The sequence below is a fragment of the Cimex lectularius genome, unplaced genomic scaffold (genome assembly GCF_000648675.2).
Source record: "Cimex lectularius strain Harlan isolate CLEC.00 unplaced genomic scaffold, Clec_2.1 scaffold43, whole genome shotgun sequence".
NCBI lineage: Eukaryota > Metazoa > Arthropoda > Insecta > Hemiptera > Cimicidae > Cimex > Cimex lectularius.
In genome coordinates this window covers 1,146,865-1,168,050 of record NW_019392661.1, presented here as the reverse complement: position 1 = coordinate 1,168,050, position 21,186 = coordinate 1,146,865, and the positions used below count along the sequence as shown (strand labels likewise).

At 33.6% G+C, this 21,186-nt stretch overlaps 1 protein-coding gene across 8 annotated transcripts in view; it reads left to right on the top strand.

Moving 5' to 3' along the window:
- The window catches only part of LOC106662577 (DNA ligase 3), a 120,528-nt gene that overhangs the window by 63,105 nt on the left and 36,237 nt on the right, over positions 1 to 21,186 (top strand). For 4 of the 8 annotated variants that reach the window (XM_024224884.1, XM_014386767.2, XM_014386768.2 and 1 more), the window contains exons 14-22: positions 810 to 933; positions 993 to 1,105; positions 1,164 to 1,268; positions 1,329 to 1,475; positions 1,536 to 1,601; positions 1,679 to 1,750; positions 2,855 to 2,946; positions 3,309 to 3,369; positions 20,213 to 20,289. In XM_024224884.1, coding sequence (XP_024080652.1) covers positions 810 to 933; positions 993 to 1,105; positions 1,164 to 1,268; positions 1,329 to 1,475; positions 1,536 to 1,601; positions 1,679 to 1,750; positions 2,855 to 2,946; positions 3,309 to 3,369; positions 20,213 to 20,289 — 857 coding nt within the window. The remainder of the gene's footprint in view (positions 1 to 809; positions 934 to 992; positions 1,106 to 1,163; positions 1,269 to 1,328; positions 1,476 to 1,535; positions 1,602 to 1,678; positions 1,751 to 2,854; positions 2,947 to 3,308; positions 3,370 to 20,212; positions 20,290 to 21,186) is intronic. The other 4 variants (XM_024224882.1, XM_024224881.1, XM_024224880.1 and 1 more) reach the window with 2 other exon arrangements.

The window sequence follows — 21,186 nt, the reverse complement described above, 5'->3', positions numbered from 1 at the left end:
TTAAATCCATGATTTATTGGTGGTCTATTGACCAAATTATTTCTTTCAATTAATTAATTTTTTTACGTAAGGTTTTGGTCGAAATGAAAAATTTCGTGCCACGAGCGGGATTCGAACCCACGATCTTTGGCTCCATACGCCGCTGCTCTAACCACTTGAGCTATTGTGACTTCAATCCACTCGGACACCAACGCCCCATCTCAACCTACATCCTTTCAAATTTTCCTTCCTTTTTACCATTTTTCAATTGTGTAAACAGGATTCGATTCCCGCCGACATTGAAAAATGGTAAAAATTTGAACCTGCCAAATATGGTATTGTGTTCTGTGATGTAAAGACCTTCTACAGGCCATCGGTGGCCTCAATGGTTAACATATATTGACACACCGACTCATGACTATTAGGTAAAGGGCCCAGGTTAATCCAGAGCCGCAGGACTTACAACCCGACATTTAGGCAAGCTCCAGTTGGTTTTCTTTTAAAAAATTTAACACATGGAAACACTCCCTTCCTTCTCAACAGATTCAATCCAAAACTGGATATTTATTTTGTAGGTGCAAACATTTTCATTAGCATCAAAAGTTGTCTTTTCCCTTGCAAAAATAAGCGGTTTGAATCCAGCAACCCAGCATTTGCAATACTTCCAAATTGGTTTTTTCAAAAAACACCAGCACCCTGAGGGTTCATAAAACCTCGTAGTTGAACTACCCTCATAAAAAACAAAAACACACATATATATATATATGATGTAGTTTGAAAATTATATAGATAAAATGTATTAATTTGTATGATCATCCTAATTGAACCAGAGTATTTATGAGCCTGGGAAAAGACATTGGTTGAAAATGAAAAAGGATTATCTCTCTGATGGCGCTTTAGCTGATTCTGCTGACTTGGTTGTTCTTGGAGCTTGGTATGGAACTGGAAAGAAAGGTATACATTTATTCACATTCACATTTTAAACAGTGTTCATCATTGATAATATTTTTAAGGAGGCAAAATGTCAGTCTTTTTAATGGGATGCTTTGATGAAAAACGGGATATTTGGTGTACCGTTACAAAAGTACATACAGGACTCGATGACAAAACTTTGGATAAGCTACAGGTATTTTTAAATTTAGTATTGAAATAAGATAAAAGAGTGATTAAACTGTTTATTTCAGAATGAACTAGATATGGTAAAGATAGGCAAAGAAAGTAGGAAAGTGCCTTCTTGGCTGGATTGTACAAAAACTATGATTCCAGATTTTGTAGCTAGAGATCCGAAAGTAGGTCAGATATTCATAGTTCAAGACTCGACATTCTAAAATTCGTGATTGTAATTACAGAAACAGCCCGTATGGGAAATAAGAGGTGCTGAATTTACCAAACACGATGTACATACTGCAGATGGTATTTCCATAAGATTTCCCAGAATAGTGCGAATTAGGGAAGATAAAAATTGGGAAACTGCTACAACATTGGAACACCTTAATGTAAATATGATGAAACAATTGTGTACACAATTATTAACAATTTTTTTAAATAAATGGCAGGATTTGTTCACAATTTCCAAACAACATACAGACATAACATTTGGTGAACATAGTCCTGCTCAAAAGGTAAAGTTTAATCTTGTACTCTATATTTTGAGTTCATTAATTTGTATGAAAATTAATTATAAATTGTCGAATTTTAGAGATCTGCTGATAAAACTGAGGATGAAGGTCAAGCGCCAGCGACAAAAAAAGCAAAATATAAAATTAAAAATGTAAGTGATCTCTGACTCGGACTGGCTAAAGCATACACTTTTTTTTCTTTTTTAAATGTGGTAATTTATTTTGCTGGGGTAAGAGGATAATTTGACAAAACAGAATTTTGGAAAAAAATGACATTTGCTCCGCTCTCTACTTGGCAAAATACCTTTATCTGTACCAGGAAAAATACTGGAACAACTAATCACGATCTTCGACTATCGTTTGGCTAATATCACACTGGATTTAGGCCACGATAGCTCAAGTGGTAGAGCAGTGGTGTGTCTAGCTGAAGATCGTGGGTTCAAATCCCACTCGTGACACTGACTTTTTTATCCCAACTAAAAACCTTAATTAATTGAAAGATATTAATTGGTCAAGCGGACCACAAAAACTTGTGAATTTAATTATTTAAAACTGACCTACAGTTTATAAACTTGTTTAAATGGATCTGAAAGGATCCAGGTGGAACTCCCGATCCTTTTAATAGAATATATCACACCAATGTGATGGACAATAAGGATTTACTCCTTAATGCAGTACAACAGATGTTTTTGAAAAAAGGTAAAACATATTGTAAAAAAAGGAAGAAAAGAAGAAAAAGTGACCAGCAATACCTCATTCTCCTGTACGACTTAGTAACAACACTTGATGCAACAAATATTATTTTGTGTACAATATATTGTTTTATTAATTTAAATTAATTAATTTCAATATTAGTTTGATGTTTTTGTGGGAACAAATACTACCAGTCATTTGTAAATCTTTTTATTAGGTATATTTTGGGGGCTTTACGTTTTTTAAAATTTATTTAATCGCTTTGTGAGTCACATATTAGTCAAAGCATAGTACATTCGTTGCACCATATATTTTCTAGGGGAAGGGCGAGGAAGAAAATTCCAGGGGAAACGGTAGGAATTGAACCCACGACCGTGGGCTCTACGAGTCAAGAGCCAACATGCAAACTACTTGACTACTGTATTCCTCAGCTTTTCTTCTTTTCACCCTCTTCAGCCAATTAAAATATTATTTTAAAACATTTGCCTTGCAGTATACATTAAATTTGTTTTTGTAATTATAGGTCACTTTCCTAAAATTTTATGCCATAATTATTATTTCAGCCATTACCAGATGTTTTTGTTGGAATGAAGATTTGTTTACCTGCTGGACTACCAGAAAAACGAGCAAAAACTATTCAAAGATACTTCATTGCGTATCCTTTTGTGTTAGTGATTGATAACCAAATTAACAATAGATAAGATTATTGCTTCATTTCATTAGCATTGATTATACAACATGAACATTGTTTAATTTTAATGTCCTTTGCAAAGATAGAACAATTATATAAAAAAAAAAGAATCTGTTCAGATTGGAGCCTGTATTTCTTGACAGTAGACAAAGAGAAAATGAGTTTACAAAGTTGCTAAGAAGTGTCGATTGATTGCTAATTGAAGAAAGTTTAGCCTCCGTCATTGGAAACTTCACTGCTTTTAATTAAAGCAAATAATTAGGTGGATGATACTGGAAAGTGTTTCTAATAGCTTGAAAAGGAATGTTTTTCTTAATTGACTCTAGATATGGAGGAAAGGTGGTTGATTCGATACCGCAAGCTTCACATAAAATAGTGGATAAAGTGGTAATAAATTTTATATTTCTATATCTATTTTTTTGGTTGCAATTTAATTTATTGTTTTTTACGGGGATTCATCCAAGATAAAACTTATACTACTGTCGTAATATATTATTAGTTAACATTCAGATTATTTTTTGTAAATTTTAATTGCCTTATCTTTCAATATTAACTATTAGTTGTTACATATTATATTCTTGGGGGAATGTGAAAAAAAGAACAAAAAAAGCCAGGGGTCATGGTGGAAATCAAATCCATGACTGTGGGTATACAAGCCGAGAATCTATCACTCTAACCTCTTGGCTGCCGAAACATTCAATATTGTAGCATTATCTCAGTATAATTTATATCACTCTTTAATATTATAATTTGGTAGTGTATAGCAGTACAATGATCTACAACTTGTCCATTCTCGATGGGTTGCTGGGGGGCTTGAGAATTAACTGGTTGTAGATCTTGTACCACTTTAAACTCGAGAATTCAATATGTTTGAAACAAAAGTACCGCTGTAATAGTTCAGTACTAAGTAGATGTTTATATTTGTTAAAAAATCCTCGATGTTTGATGAAGGAAGCGAGTGGATTTTTTTCTTTCATTTGGCTTTATCCTTGATTTTTTATTACAAAATTGGCACAAAATTTTTGTGATTGCTTTTTGTGAGGTGGTGAACATGTAGTTTGTATGTAGTTGTAAAGCCTTTCATACTGTAGATCATTCCCTTCGACTTACCCATTCTTCAACCTTATTTTCCATCCACATTGTTGTCTCTCACTTTCACTCTTTCCTTTTGAACCATTTCTAAATACTGTTTATCCCAAATAAGCCCTCATCCTATCCCCTTTTGTCCAACTTCCGGAGTTTCTCAAGGCCCATGCAACTCTGCTTCCCTTTTTTTTACTAGTACATTAATGATTTCCAAAAATCAAAAAAATACGCTTCCATCAGCCATCACCCACATTCCCCTGTAATTAATTCAGGAGGACTTAATCTCCTGGGCTTAACTTGAATGTAGAAAAGTCCCAGGTTATTTTGTTTAGATTCAGTTATCTCTTCCATTTCTTACCTTCCATCCCTCCATTTTCAATTAACATAAACCCCGTTTTTTTACCTCCACGCATTTTCAATTATCTTCAGGCTCACTGTCCAGAATCTTGGAATCGACTTTGTCTTGGAAGCCCCATATCTGGCAGATTCCTGACACTGCTTCTCCATTCTCCATCCTGTCATGACAGCCGTATCCCTTTTAGCACGTGTAAACTCGTAGTTTCCTCTGTTATTCTCCCCCACTTTGTTTACAGATGTCTGGTGTATTGGAGCTTGATTTTAAGCTTAAACATGTAATGAATTGTTTTGTATGTTTTTGTCTCCCCAAGGAGGTGTCCCACGTGACTGGTCTGCCCTACAAGTTGTAGTAGTTTCTATCACAAGCAATACTTCCTTGGCTTTTCCTCTATCAGATGATATCTTCCCATTCCAATCCTTCCATATATGATATCCTCATCTTACACTTGTACCCAGAACTACAGTTGTACCTTTCTAATCCGTTACCAACTTATGGAATTTCCTTCCTTACTCTATTCATCGAGCTCCACCTCTTTCCATGTTGTCATGTCTCTTTGATTGCCTTTTGTCTTTATGATTTGGCACCAACAATTTTTAATTCCGCCTTTAGTTAAATTTACGTAGTATTTTCTTTTTATATACATATATTCATAATTAATTATTCAAGGGGACTTTAGTCCCATTTTATATTTCAATTTAAATTCAATTTCTACTATGTAATCTATGCTTGATTCGCTAGATGGTAACATCTGAGAACAATTCAAGCCCTTTTGATGTCTTTTTAATTCTCAACTTATTTCAGCAAATTTAATTCCAAAAAATAAAAACACATCAATTTTTCATTGAGAAATTAGAATGGATTTTCTAAAATTTGTAGGCCTTGTAACAAACATTGAAATTCGTTTAAAACACAAAATAGTTTTAGGCCTATATTTTACCTCCTTCAAGGTTACTTTTTACCCCCTTAAAGACTCAAATTGAGTAAATTTTTGCAAACTTGATGAGGTTGTTTTGCGTTAGTAATATCTGCAAAGTAATTATACCACTCAGGGTCTTTTAATGCCCCATTCTCCGTTAAATTGCTTTAAACTGGTACATTTAAGTTGACTCTCATACTTTCTAACATTAGCTGACACTTAACCCCTTTTTGCAACACTACACCAGGCTCCAAGTTTAAAGTAGTTCTCATAAAAGTTGTAAATTTTTCTTAAAAAAAGAAAGAAAAAAAAACAGAAAAATAAAGAAAGTCACTTTTGAAAATGAGATGAAGGAATTTGACAATTTAAGACAATTGCAACCTGGCATCCAAAAAGCCAACAGAAGGTTTCAGTAAGAAATTAAATACACAGATTGTTTAAGGATGTTATCAATGGCTTCTTGTGTCTGTTCATAGGCTTCTTCTCATAGTTGATGTTTACGGTAGAAAATCATGAGTACTCTAGTGAATAGTAGGAAGTTGATTTAAAGCCCAATGTCTTGTTTTCCTTAAAAAAAGATTTGCTTTAGGCCATTGATAATAATTAATAAGGATTCTTAAGTCTTCGATTGTGTCAATAGAATTGTCTAAAACCCTCCAGGGTTTTGTTATTCTGAACATCAAAAAAACCATCGTTACATAATTTTTTTAAAATGGTTTGAATGAACACGAATTTTAAACAGCAAACTCCCTCTTTTGCTAATATTGATTCTACCCTTGTATTGCCTAAAGTCTAATTGTTTAATGAAAACGAAGGCTGTTCAATTATACTGGTTAGTACGGAATAAAGCGAGTGGTAGATTAGTTTTTTTAATGTGGGAGAAAACGAACACGAAAGATTCTCAATCAAAAAGATTGCAGTTCAAATAAACTCAACGATTGAATCCACGGAAAGTCCAGCCCCTCCAATTCACACTAAGTAAACCAAATTTGAAAACTTTCGTATTGAATTGGCCATTGTTAAACTGGATATAAAAGAAAAACCGAGTTGATTAACAAACAGAATGTTGTAATTTCACAGAAGATACTAGTTTTTAATGGAAAATTTGACGTCCCGCGTTATGTCAGGACAATCAAAGTGTTGTAGACAAATCGGCAGAAAAGAGGAAAAATGGTTTTAAAATATGATAGCACTTTTATAAAGCCCGGTTTGTTTTATGATAAGTAAATGCCTGAATGCGTAGTTTTAATTTGGGTGTGAATGATTAACGCTATGATAGGTAATGGTGGCATAGACATCAACATTGCATAAAAACCTTTACACACATTACAGTATTCAGATGTACTGAACTAGTTTGCTTTCCCTCACTAATTACTTTCAAATAGTTTCATTGAATTCTCATCATTGGGTCCTTGTGTTCTTGCTGTTTCATATTTTCATCGACTTATTCTGTCCGTGATTATATTGACAATGACATAGAAAAGTGCCGGATGTAAGTTATGCTACATACATATTTATACAATAATGCATAATATAAAGTATTTTAAAGTTGTTATTAAACCAAGAAAAATACGTTTCTTTTTTATGGTGGTTCAAATGCGACAAATAATATCACACAAAATTGTTTTACTGTTTTCACCGACAGCTAAGAGTAATAATACTGGATAACTCAACTAAACTGTCTTAATTAATTAGTTGCTATTATTGATTCATTATATCAAAATAATTCTCAGATAATAAAAGATTTTTTTTAGATAAAATTTAAATTATTAAAAGAAAAATTACAAGATCGTTTCGGTTATGCATCATGAATGTTGGGGGAACCGGTTATATCCCACCTTCACGACAAATCTGTTGTGCGGGTTTAGCATTGTTCGCCCCGTGAAACGAGGAAACTCAAAGCCGGTAATAAAAATAAAATAATTATTTGTACAGATTAAAAACATATATGTAAGTGTGTCTCTTCTGTTTTGGGCCCAACCCTGAATTCGGAGAACCGAAAGCAAGGTCCCAGAGGTTTTCTTATGATCGGACCTGACTACATTAATTTAATTTAATGATCAGGCTCCTTTTTTTGATATACAAAATTCCAATATTCAATTCAAACCAAAATAAATACGAGACCAAAATATTAATTCAATTTAAATCTTTTATTACAATTTATTTTAAAAAAATATTACAATTTCTTTTATTAATTATTATTTTTAATTTAAAGAATTTTTTATTCTATAATAAAACCTATTTCAGAATCTACAAACATTAATTTTACAATCGACGTTAATTCTCATTTTATAAGTAGTAAAAAAGAAAAGTAAAAGTAAAAGAAATTATTATTATTGTTATTATTGTTAATTTTTGACCACCAATTAGAAAATACAATTAATATTTTAACATAACTTTTAAAATCAAATGCTATCTCTTTTAATTTTCTTTATAAAAATATATTTTTTGTGACAACCCTTTTTTAAATTAAAATACAATTTTTAGTTTTAGTTTTTTTGACGTCAAAATATAAAATTGACTCACTTGAATTGTGTGCTCGCCAGATTTTCTTAATTACAAATAAACAGCTCTTAACCCGTTGAGGACAGAAAGGGAATTGTTTTTTTGACTGAAAAAATAGCCCTTTCCTAGCCCCTACTCCTTTCACTGTCAGATGAATGTGGAGGGTCATGGCGGTACATTCAAATCGAAACGTGACATATAAACGCATCATTTTCAACAATAAGATTCACAAATTAAAAATTCTTACAGAAATAAATTAACCAGCGTTGTTATCATAATAATGACCCAGAAAAGAGAAGGATGTAAGTATATCTTGTGACTATATATTTATACAATACTGCATACACGTAAAATATTTTAAAGTTGTTATTAAGCCAAGAAAAAACGTTTCTTTTTTATGGTAGTTCAAATTCAACAAAAACAATGTACACAATCAAGACAAGAGGGGAAAAACTCTTCTTGTTGAGAGTGCCCAACACACAAGAATGACACAATTACACAGAAAACAAACACTTTGAGCCCTGAAGATGATCTCAATAAAGATCGAAACGTTGGCACGATAAAGAAAATGTTTTTCTAAAACCTACGTCACACGAGTTGGCATCTCACGATCTCCGAATAATCATTGACTAACGGTCACTAAACACCACACACACTATGTCTACAGGTTTTGTAAAACATTCTACCAGCGATTTCCTCACAAAATCTGGAGTTCATTCTTTCGTTACTCGTCAATATATCACGTTTCATTAAGACAAACCATTAGATAAACCGATGACCTATCAGAAGACGAAAACCTTTTGGAAGAGTCCCCCACTATGAATGTTCCATAAAGTTGTTTCTATTCTGAACTTTATTTGACAGAAGTAAACAAACAACCCGGCTTTGGTGAACAGGTTGAAAGTTTTATTTTAACTAGCCAACGCCCAGCAAATTCAAATTTAACAAAAATAATGTGTACAATCAAGACAAGGGGAAAAACTGCCCATTGGCAATACAACAATGGTTAACTTTTTTCTGTATTTAATGGAGACTAGTCACTATCACTGTCACTGTTACTGAATAGCAGATATCGCGGCCATCGCCTCTTTGGTCGTTGATCGGGGTTTAAGGAAATGCACGTGCATCCCCCCAAAACTGTATTGATGTTACGCGCGGTTTGGGCCTCCCTTCGCCCAAGTTTAAATTCGTACGAATAAATTGGACGAAAATCTAATTTGCACATATTTAATTTCGCAGGTTTTCGTTCTTATAAAATTCTTATAAATGAAGTAAAATGTTTTGTCTAAAAGATAATAATTAAAAGTATTTATTATAATCCATAAATTAGATTTGAGAATTTAAATTTGTTTCAAATTTAAAACAAATGTTCATAACCTGTATTAATTTTGCACCAACCAAAAATATGTTTGTATTCTGTGCAAATAATTATTTTATTTTTACACCGGCTAAAGTGGCCTCGTTTTACGGGGCGAAAAAACGCTAAACCCGCACAACAGATTTGTCGTGAAGGTGGGATATAACCGGTTCCCCCAACTTTCATGATGCATAAACAAAACGTTTTATATTGTAAGTTTTTTAAATAATTTAAATTTTATTTAAATTTTTTTATTATCTGAGAATTATTTTTAATTAATGAACAAAATATACCAACTAATTAATTAAGACAGTTTTGTTGAGTTATTACAGTATTAGGGCTCTCAGCTGACAGTGAAAAGAGTAAAATAATTTTGTGTGATATTATTTGTCGTATTGAACCGCCATAACAAAAGAAACGTGTTTTTCTTGGTTTGATAACAACTTAAAAATAGTTTATGCAGAATTGTATAAATATGCAGTCACAAGATATATTTACATCATAATTTTTTCTCTGTCATTATTATTGTACTATGCCAGAACTAGATTTTAAATTGCCTTCTAAAGGCCAGAACCCTTAATAGCATCACGCCTTAGATTATGTCCATTGATCGGATAAGATGGTAGGCTGAAGGGGCAAAACATTAGGGCCAAAGTTCGGTTTGAACATGTCATCGGTTTCATCAGTGCAATACTATGTAAAATTATGCCAATACTCGATTGTCAATTGTTATCTAAAGGCCTGATACGCTTTCGATTTTGTTCATTGATCGGAGCAGGTGTAGTCTGAAGGTTCTAGGTTAGAAAATAGGGTTACGGTTTGGTTTAACGTATGTTTTCATCAGTGCCTGACGTTTAAACTATGCCAATAATCGACTATAAATTGCCATCTAAAACGGCGGTGCTCGATGGTACCCAGCTTCACAATTTGCCCATTGGGACAGGTAATCTAAAGGTGCAAGTCCAGGACAGTAGGCTCATACCTCGGTTTGACATGTCAACGACTTTTTAAAAATTATTTTTTTTATTTATTAAAGTCCTTGTGTTTTAAACATACTGTTTATAGAAGAACCGTCTGTATATACTATTTGATGATGTATTAATGTGGGGAAAGGAAGTGTGACAAAAAGGTCGGGGGGGGATTGAACACACGACACCGAGGTCTACGATCCGAGAGTTGAAACAGACCACTCAGCTACCACGGTACTGTATGCACCGACTTCATCAGTGCAATACTGTTTTAAACTTTGGTAGTACCCCATAGCAAACTGTTATCAAAATGATATAAAACTAATAATACTAATACTGGATGATAATACTGATGGTCAAATAAATGTTTATATTTTTCTACTGATCGGAACAGTTGGTTGTCTGAAAGTGCAAGGTCAGGATTCCCTTAATTTTTTAATGTTTTTCGCTTTGCTGGGCGTTGGCTAGTTAAAATAATAAATAGTTCATCCTGTTCACAAAAGCCGGGTTGTTTGTTTACTTGTGTCAAATAAAGTTCAGAATAAAAACGACTTTATGGAACATTCATAGTGGGGGACTCTTCGAAAAGGTTTTCGTCTTCTGATAGGTCATCGGTTTATCTAATGGTTTGTCTTAATGAAACGTGATATATTGTGGACGAGTAACGAAAGATTGAACTCCAGCTTTTGTGAGGAAATCGCTCGTAGAATGTTTTACAAAACCTGTAAACATAGTGTGTGTGTGGTGTTTAGTGACCGTTAGTCAATGATTATTCGGAGATCGTGAGATGCAGACTGGTGTGATGTAGGTTTTAGAAAAACATTTTCTTTATCGTGCCAACTTTTCGATCTTTATTAAGATCATCTTCAGGGCTCAAAGTGTTTGTTTTCAGCGTAATTGTGTCATTCTTGTGTGTTGGGCACTCTCAACAAAAAGAGTTTTTCCCCTCTTGTTTTGATTGTATACATTGTTTTTGATGAATTTGAATCACCATAAAAAAGAAACGTTTTTTCTTGGCTTAATAACAACTTTAAAATATTTTACGTGTATGCAGTATTGTATAAATATATAGTCACAAGATATACTTACATCCTTCTCTTTTCTGTGTCATTATTATGATAACAACGCTGGTTTTTTTATTACTTAAAAAACTTTAATTTGTGAATCTTATTGTTGAAAATGATGAGTTTATAAGTTTGTAATCTGTGCAAATAATTAGTTTATTTTTATTACACTGGCGATTGGCCTCGTTTCACGGGGCGAACAATGCTAAACCCGCACAACAGATTTGTCGTGAAGGTGGGATATAACCGGTTCCCCCAACTTTCATAATGCATAATCAAAACGTTTAATCTTGTAATTTTTCTTTTAATAATTTAAATTTTATCTAAAAAAATATTTTATTATCTGAGAATTATTTTGATATAATGAATCAATATTAGCAACTAATTAATTAAGACAGTTTAGTTGAGTTATCCCAGTATTATTACTCTTAGCTGGCGGTGAAAAGAGTCAAATGATGCATAACAAAAACGTCTTGTAATTATTGTGTGTCATTCTTGTGTGTTGGGCACTCTCAACAAGAAGACAAACACTTTGAGCCTTGAAGATGATCTCATTAAATATCGAAACGTTAGCACGGTAAAGAAATTGTTTTTCTAAAACCTACGTCACACCAGACCGCATCTCACGATCTCCGAATAACTATAGACATAGGTTTTAATAGGTTTAGAGAATAGACCCTTCCGATCAGTTTAAAATGTGATCATCGACTCACAGGCTAACAACCACCATGAATTATATCGAAATTGTCCACCAGATCCGTCGATTAAGTGCTTACTACTTCAAATTTGTGGACAGAAAGCCATTACTATCAGGATTTCATACCTCAGCATGTGTTGCATAAAAAAGCAAAATTATGCTTAAAACGATTCAATTTAGGGGTTGAAATTATATCAGAGATCAAGAAGTTTAGAAGCCATAGTGGGATGCATGACCGACGTATATTTAGAAAAGTTAAAACTTCTGCCTGACAATAATATTTCATAATATTCAATAAGTTGGTTTTATTTGTACATATAAATTACCTTAAATTTTCTTTAAAAACCAAAGTTGACATAATCCAGTTATTCTGTTTTTCATATGTCAATATTTTGTGAAGGGAATTTGTTTTTCATTACGAAATCCTTTTGATGCTCTTTTCACCAATCCGCGAGGAAAACACATTTTCCTCATGTTAAAATATAGATAAAGAATATAAATATAAATAGATTTACATAAATATAAATAGATTTATAAAAAATATTCTAATGAAAAACCCTTTGTTGGAATATAATACATGTATTATCAATCGTTACTAAAATTATCTGTTTTTTAATGATTTGTTTCTCAGGCGTTATACGTCTTGTGGTAAAAAAAACAAACAATTACAATTATTACCAAATTTTATAGGAAAGACTAAAAATTGATTTATTTTCGGTCTGTCCAGTTTTAAAGAGTTCAATGGCACGATTGAGCAACTTTTCAACGTGTCGCCAACTTTTCAAACATGTCAAATACATTCAAAGAGTAAACGTGGACTGTTGGGCACATCGACCTGGTCCGAAGTATCTGACTTTGCCAATCGGAAATTATTGATAGCATAGATACCGAGGGATGTTTTCACTAGACGTTCGACGGCTGTCAGCCAATGACATCAAGATCTTTTAAAGAACTATTTTCGGATGTATACTGCCCATAAAAAAGCACAGAAAATGGATAACTTTGAAAATGCGTATTTTCTCAGCCTTTTAAGTCACAGACCTGCGCTAGGGCTCATTTTTTAGAAAATTTTACGCTGAACAAGATGACTTTTCGAAATATTTTCCTAGCTGTAGTAATTCATCAGTAAATTCAAAAATTCGGGAACATGTTAAGTTTTGCACTTTTTCCGAAAACTTCGAATTGACCTTTGGAGCCAGGAATGGTCTTTGGAGCTCTATAGCAATCGTTAGGAAATTTTAATAAACTTTCAATTGGTCACATTCTTCTTTGCTCGAGTTCTCAAACGTTTTCGTATTATTCGCGATTTTTGGGCAAAAAACGTGTGTTTTACGTGCTCATAGAAAAAAACCGAGCACTCTTCCTCCGAAGAAAACCGTACTACTTCATACTACTACCTGTCCAAGCCCCTAGAAAGATTAGTCCAAACACAAGTCTCCAGGAACCTTGAACAGTCCCATCTTCTCAACCCCATCCAATCTGGCTTCCGCCAAAGTTATTCCACCCAATCAGCACTAATAAAAATTACCAGTGACCTCCACTTAGCAATATACCAACGGAAAGTTACTATACTGGTCCTTCTTGATTTTCTAAAGCCTTCGATTCTGTCCCTCACTCTTCTCTCCTCTCTAAACTCGAATCTTTTTCCTTCTCCGCCAGCACCATCCGTTGGTTACTCCTATCTTACCAATCGCCACCAAGCTGTCTCCCTTCACAATGGCTTTACCTCCTCCTTCCTCCCTCTAAAATCTGGGGTGCCCCAAGGCTCTAGCATCTCTCCTATACTTTTTTCCATTTATATCAATGATCTGCCCGACTCCATCCAGTCCTGTAACCATCACCTATATGCCGATGACTCCCAAATATACATATCCTTCCACCCTTCCGATCTTTACTCGCTATTCTCAAGATCTAAAAAGACCTAAACTCCATAAACGAATGGGCCCGTAAAAATTCCCTAGTCCTCAATCCGTCCAAATCCACCGCCATAATTGTCGGGTCCAGGCAACTCCTCAATTCCCTCCCCAGCATCCCACCTCTCATGCTAAATAACCATCCCATCCCTTCTGCTCTTCGGTTAAAAACCTAGGAGTAGTCTTTGACCAAAACCATTCCTGGAATTCTCACATTTCCCAAATTTCCCGCCATTCCATTGCCTCCCTCAGCCTGTTCGTCTGTCTTGGCTTCTCTTACCTTTCTCCACCCGCAATTTCCTCGTATCTTCCCTTCTTCGATTATAGCTGTTTGGCATACGGTGGTCTCTCGGAGGGGGAGAACGCGCGATTGAAGCGTGTTATGAATTGTTGCGTAAGATTTGTGTACGGCACCCCACGGGATCCCGGATGTCGGGGTAGTATTCCCAACTTTCCTGGCTATTCCCCTCCTTCCTGTGCACAGTATTTCCTAGGTTGCTTTCTTTTCCAGTCCATCCACACTCGTCGTCCTCCTTACATCATCCAATCCCTCCAATTCAACTCCTCACATCTCACTCGTAAGACCCGCTCATCCCCAATCGACCTTATCCTTCCCCAAGATACAACCCATACCTTCAAATCGATCCGAGCCCCTAAACTATGGAACTCCCTTCCCCTTTCTATTCGTCACACTGCCTCCTTTTCCTCCTTTAAATCTTACCTTATAATCACCTCCTCTCCCTCCAAGCAGAGACCTCACGTTAACATTTGTTATTTATGTTTAATATTCTCGTAATTTTTTCTTTTGTCCTGCCTTATTGGTATACATTGTGCCACGATTTCTATCTTTTTTTTACTTTTTTCATAGAAGGAATTTCCTTTATTTATTTCATGTAAATTATTCTTAGGGGACACCAGTCCCAGAATAAAGTTATTTTTCTTCTTTTTCTACTACCCTCTTAGGACAAAATTGAGGGAAAGGTTTTATTAAAAAGATTTCTTCCAATTCTAAATTTTCGAAGAATAATTTTGACCATTAATTTTTTTTAAAGTAGACATTATTTCTTCCTTTTCAATTAATTAAGGTTTTGGTTGAGATAAAAAAATTTATATAGATTACAGTGGAGGAAGGATTTAAAAACAATTAGGTTAACAATTTTTCTGCTTTTATCTTCCCACGATTTGGTATCAAGAAAATTCTAAATGAAACTTCCTTTTTTGCTAATTAGTTTCTACTATTAAATCAACCACAAAGCTTCAAAAATAAATGAGCATTACATACAAGATAATTTATATACATTTATATTCCATCTCAATTCACAAGAATTAATCATTTAAAATTCACAGTTTTTATGAAAAAGATTCGCGTTTAATTTCTGTTTCAACTTCAGTTATGTTTTCTAAACATAGCTGAGAAGTGGAAACACAAACAAATGGAAAAATTACATTTGACTACATTTCACATTATCAACTACTTCAAAAATAAGTTGTACGACGAAAAAGCATGGCCAATTGTTTTTTCATTGGTATGAGACGTCTGACAGAATTTAGACCAAGATGAAAAGAGAAAAATACAAGAAGAAAGATATAAATTACAAAAAAAAATAAACTCTTTAATATAATCTTTAATCCAGTATGTATTTCTAATCTTTTCTTGAACTAAAAATGAACGGACTTGGCCACAGTGGGCCTATTACATTGATAGGCCGACTTTTTTGAAGGGGTCTGGAGCTTAGCTCTTTTTTAAAATTCACTAATTTCGTGGTCCGCTTGACCAATTAATACATTACAATTAATTAAGGTTTTTAGTTGAGATGAAAAAAAAAGTTAATGGCACAAGCGGGATTCGAACCCACGACCTTCGGCTAAATACGCCGCTGCTCTACCACTTGAGCAATCGTGACTTCGATCCACTTGTGACACTCTGGACACTAACATACTATCTCAACCCCACCTTTTGAATTTTTCTTCCTTTTTGCCATTTTTCAAATTTATTTGGTCAAGCGGACCACGAAACCTAATAAAATTATTTCTTCCCTGCGTTGGGTCCATAATGGGCCTTTCTTAAAGTAAGCCAAGCTTTTGATCAAATGTGCCACTCGCATTTTTCCTATCTACTATCCCATACTTCATAGTGCCACTATATAGATACACTGACCAGATTTTCCGAGTCATTGAAGGCGGTTTATCCTCCTCAAATTTACCATGATGGTGTTCCTCAGAGTAACGTTCTGGCCCTTGACCAGATGTACATAGCTGACATCCCTACAACCACCACCCTGACCTGTCCAGACGTTCCAGGGATCCATTCAACTAACTGATCCTGCTGTTTCTATTGAAACCGTCAACACCTCACACTACTGCTAACCCTTACTCTCTGCAAAAATATTCTTCCAACTGTATACTTCAATAGTATCCTCTTTCCAACTGCGAAGCTTTGACTGTACAACAGGTCACAAATGGACATTTCGTATTATTATTTTTTTAAACAACTGCAAATTCGTTATTAATAAAAATAAATTATTACGACCAATGATATTATTTTTTTACAAATATTTGCGTTGTTTTTATCTATAAATTAGGCTGCCTCAGGCTATTTCTTACAGGTTATTATAATTACAGGTTATTACTGTGATATATAAATAATATGAATACAAATTAAATATAAATTTCCTTTTTACTATAAATGTTAGTAAAGACTTTGGTAGGAAAGGACTAAGCACAATGGGAAAAATGATCTTTAATGATCTTTATAATGAATAATTTAATTATTCAGAAATCGTGAGATGCGGTCTGGTGTGATGTAGGTTTCAGAAAAACATTTTCTTTTCGTGCCAACGTTTCGATCTTTATTGAGATCATCTTCAGGGCTCAAAGTGTTTGTCTTCTGTGTAATTGTGCCATTCTTGCGTGTCGTGTTGAGAATGCCCCACGACACGCAAGGATGGCACAATTACACAGAAAACAAACACTTTGAGCCCTGAAGATGATCTCAATAAAGATCGAAACGTTGGCACGATAAGAAAATGTTTTTCTGAAACCTACATCACACCAGACCGCATCTCACGATTTCTGAATAATTATCGATTAACGGTCACTAATCACCACACTGAATAATTTAAATTAATTTTTGGCATATTTTATTTTTTTCTTGATTCAAAGTTTCAATTCAAACGTTTTAAAACTGATAATATTCGGAACACATCGAACCATTTTTTTTGCAATTTGCTGCTTTCTTGTTAACAAATCTTTTTTGTTTATATTATAAATTCCTTATTTCTTTTTTAGTCTTTGTCAGTTCTAATTTACCATAACCATGTGCTATGTTACCATTTTTATGTTTTTTAATAAAAAAATTATTTTCTATTGTTATAAAATTTGTTTATAATATTAAGTGAGGAACGCCGCTGGGTGTTTGTCTTCACTGTATGTTTCAAGCCATATTTTATATATTGTATCTGCTTTGTTCAAAAAAGTTAAAAATATGAAAAAAAAATTTTTTCTAAATTCAAGTTTCAAGAAATAAACTGCTTTGAAGATAGCACATGATTTATTGTTTATAGTTATTCGTTAAAAGAAAACAAAATCTATTGTTATACGTACAATATAATAAATTCTTCTTGATAGTAAAAAACTGTTTAGGATGAGAGTCTTAGCATTACGTTACACAATTTACAGAATAAAAAATTTAAATCAATGAATCCTTCTATAAATTAAATGGATGTAGAATAATCAGGCGAAAAGCAAACACAGCAAGTAAAAAAGTGAACTTTGTTTCAGCCCTAAAATGCAATATCTTATAAGCTTACTGGTGAAATGTTATTTTTCCACTGATAAATGTTTTTTCTCTGTGTTTCAACCATAAGCAATGCACATACTCATTTTACTATTAAGTTTATTACCTGTATTAAAATAAAGCAAATAAATTCACAGTCAACAATGGGAACGCCGAACTTAAAAAAAATTATTGTTGTTTGGCGATTTAGGATTATGGAAAAGGGGAAGAAGCTGGCATACTTCCACCATCGCGAATATACCTCTACACATCCTATTCGCGTTGGCTCTGACGACTTTTTTCAAATAAAAAACTTTGCTTTACAATCACCGTAGTGAAGACCATGTGGACGTAGTGGAAGTTGGGGATTCATATCCGCCGCGGCCAAACTGCCTAATCCATACTCCTACGAAAAATCCACGATGCTCCATTTTGTGCCCTCAAAAAAATCCACCAGACCTAACTATTCCTTATGTCCAAGTAACCCGAATTTCGTAAAACATTCAAAACCACCATAAATCCTCAAATCCAGAAATCCTACTCGCCGACTAACGAGTTGATAGCCACGAAATCTCTTGTCCAGTGATCATGAGTGATAATGATAATAATCTTAATACATTAGACAACATTCTAGTATTTTATCGGGGTCGGGTTTTTTTAAATATTCAATCTGATATGATTCAATTCCACTATAGAATGAAGAAAAACTTACCTGTAATTCGTACTGATACAGTGTGGGATCATCTGCTGCCACGTTTTGAACCAACTTGTGATTTGTCCACTCTCATATAAAATAATTTAAATTTAACTTTATGCATGTTTATAAGGCATTTTTTTTAAGGTTTTCTTTATCTATTCAGGCTTTAAACAGTTCATCTCTATTAGATTCAATGCTTGTTGTACAGCAATAAAATGAAGTCTTATTGGTTGTTTTAAACATATTTCAAAAATTTGTGATTAATTTGATAAAAAAAAATCTCAACTTCAATATTGGTTATTATGAGAAGCTCTTTTGAAAAATCTTGACTTCCTCAAAAGTGTGTCACTTAACACTAATAAAATCAATATGTGGCCCATATTTATTTATTTTTTTACAATTTTATGCTATTTCATTTGGGTAGAATAATTAGTAATATTAAGAGTTTTTCTAAATATGGCTAAATACGTTCTAAACCCGAAATAATGAGCTTCCTTTTCTACGTCCAATTGTTTCAATTGAATGATTATTTTATTGTTTTACAGATTTTTTTTAAATATGAGGTGATTCAAAGGAAACATCAATTCTGAAACGTCTTTTTTGGTTGTGTTTTATTTCCAAAATAAAAACATTTTTACAAATCGGACAGTTAACAGAGAGAAGAAAAGACATTGTGTATTACTTTAGAGGAAATGCGCCTTTGTGTTTTCGTTGTACGTGAAAATAAATTTCATACGAGATTCTTTACTTTTTAAAAGAGAAAAGGCTAACTAAGAAGTCCCATCGTCCGTTCCTTTGTCTGGATACGAGAGTTCTTCCTCGGACGCCTTGTCGTTTTTGACCTAAAGAAGAATAGAAATATTTCAAACGGTGAAAATACAGGCAATTTCAACACACAACATCCGAGTAATGACGTTCAATATTTTCTTGCACGAATACGAGTTGGCATTCATGTTAACACATCTGAGGAAAATCTAAGATGGTGCAGATAACTGTCATTTATTTTAGGTGAAATTTGATCCTATTTTATCATGTTACGTTTCAGTGATGGTTGCACTTAATAATATTGATTTTATTGTTTTTTTTTTGCAAGTCCTCCCTTCGAATAGTCATTTGAAACTTAACCCAATGATGTCCTTTTTTAAAATCAAGCCAATTATAAAACATAGTGTAATTTTTTCTTCATGTTTTAAAGAAAGTATAGTTTGGATGTTTCCCGATCGTTTTGGTCTTCATTTACAGACCAAACAGAGAGGATAGTCCGAACAGAAAGATAAGAAATAGCCCAAAATACAAATTTTAAAAATATTCCATGTTTTAATTTCATCTTTTTGGGTAATAAATAGTAATTAGCGTAGAAGAAAAATTAATGTCCGTCAACTGAATTAATTTGTTATTTATGTTACAAATCTAGCAGCCTTGGATTTTCAGAATTCTGTTGTACATCTTCTTTATTTTTTCATTGTTGATTTCAATTTAATTATTTTAAGATTGAAAGGGATTTAATGTTTAATTGCTACCACCTCTACTTTCAAGCTACAACTAAATGTATACAAATACTAAACAAAAAACAAGCATAAATCTACATATTGACGTTTCAGAGGAAGCCCATTGCTGGTACGATTGCATAAAAATTGTTTAAAAGAAAATACCAACCGTTAATAAGCAAAGCTTTTAAGGATCGAATGTGTCCATTCGGCTTTTTTTTTTATAATATTCCATTGGGGTCGAATGCTCACATCCTCTTCCTTAAAATAACGAGTTTTCATTTGAATAAGGAGAAGGACGAGGTAAAGATGTACATAAACGATTTTTAAAAATAACAACTACACACTGTGCTTCGAGTAAAATAAATTTTATTTTTTAAACAAATCATGCTTGTCTTACAATGCAGGTCGATGGCGATCCACCGGAGTGTATTACTTTAGAAGAAATATTGAAAAGTATAAGGGAAAAAAGGCTCGTATCGAGGTAAGTCGACAATTAGTTACATAAACATGAAATACAAGTATTTTTAAAGTTGAAATCTTAACTGGCTAATAGGGGGATTACTTAAGTTAAGTTTATTTAGAACGAATCCGAGCCTTGATTTGTGGAAAGAAAGGATCGACGGGGTTTACTTGCCAAAACATGAAACGGCGTTGAATGCGCACTGTTTCCAGTAGCTCCTTTTTCTCTGGAGGTCTGAAATGTCCCCCTGGGACCTCAACCTGTTGACGATCTGTTTGGCGAACAAGTAGTTCATGACTGCAGTTTCAATAGAACCGTCATCGTCGACCAGCTGAAATGTACACAAAATATTAAATCCAAGTAAATTTGCACAAGCCAGACATGAGAAATTTCAATCAATTACTTTCTCAAGTTAAAATACTCCATTTAGAAGATTGGAATCTAAAATTACAAATTTATAATTAACTTGATTAAAGATAAACGATTATAGAAAACACAGTTAAACGCAGATACTATAATTTCTCAAATCCAGAATAGCTTTTAGTCTAAAACTACAGTGATATCAGATTTGTTTTGGGCTTCTTGTAGATTAAAGTTTGATTTAATTAATCAGTTCCTGGGTTATTATTCAGTGAACCCTTTTAGTTTAATCCTCCTTATGTCCACTTTCGAATATACGCTGGATTTCGGGGGGGAATTAGCTTCATTACTGGAAAGTTTAGTTCATGAAATTTGTCGGCCAATAGTTTAAATTCGAAGTGCGCTAATCGGATAATCCCGACTCCGGACCGCTCTTAGAATATTGTTTGAAGAATTTTGCGTATTTTTCACATGGATAACACTGACACGATGGGTAAAAAAGTCCTTGTAGTTCAGTCAGCGTCGAACTTTTTTGTATAAGTTTTAACTTGGCCCTTT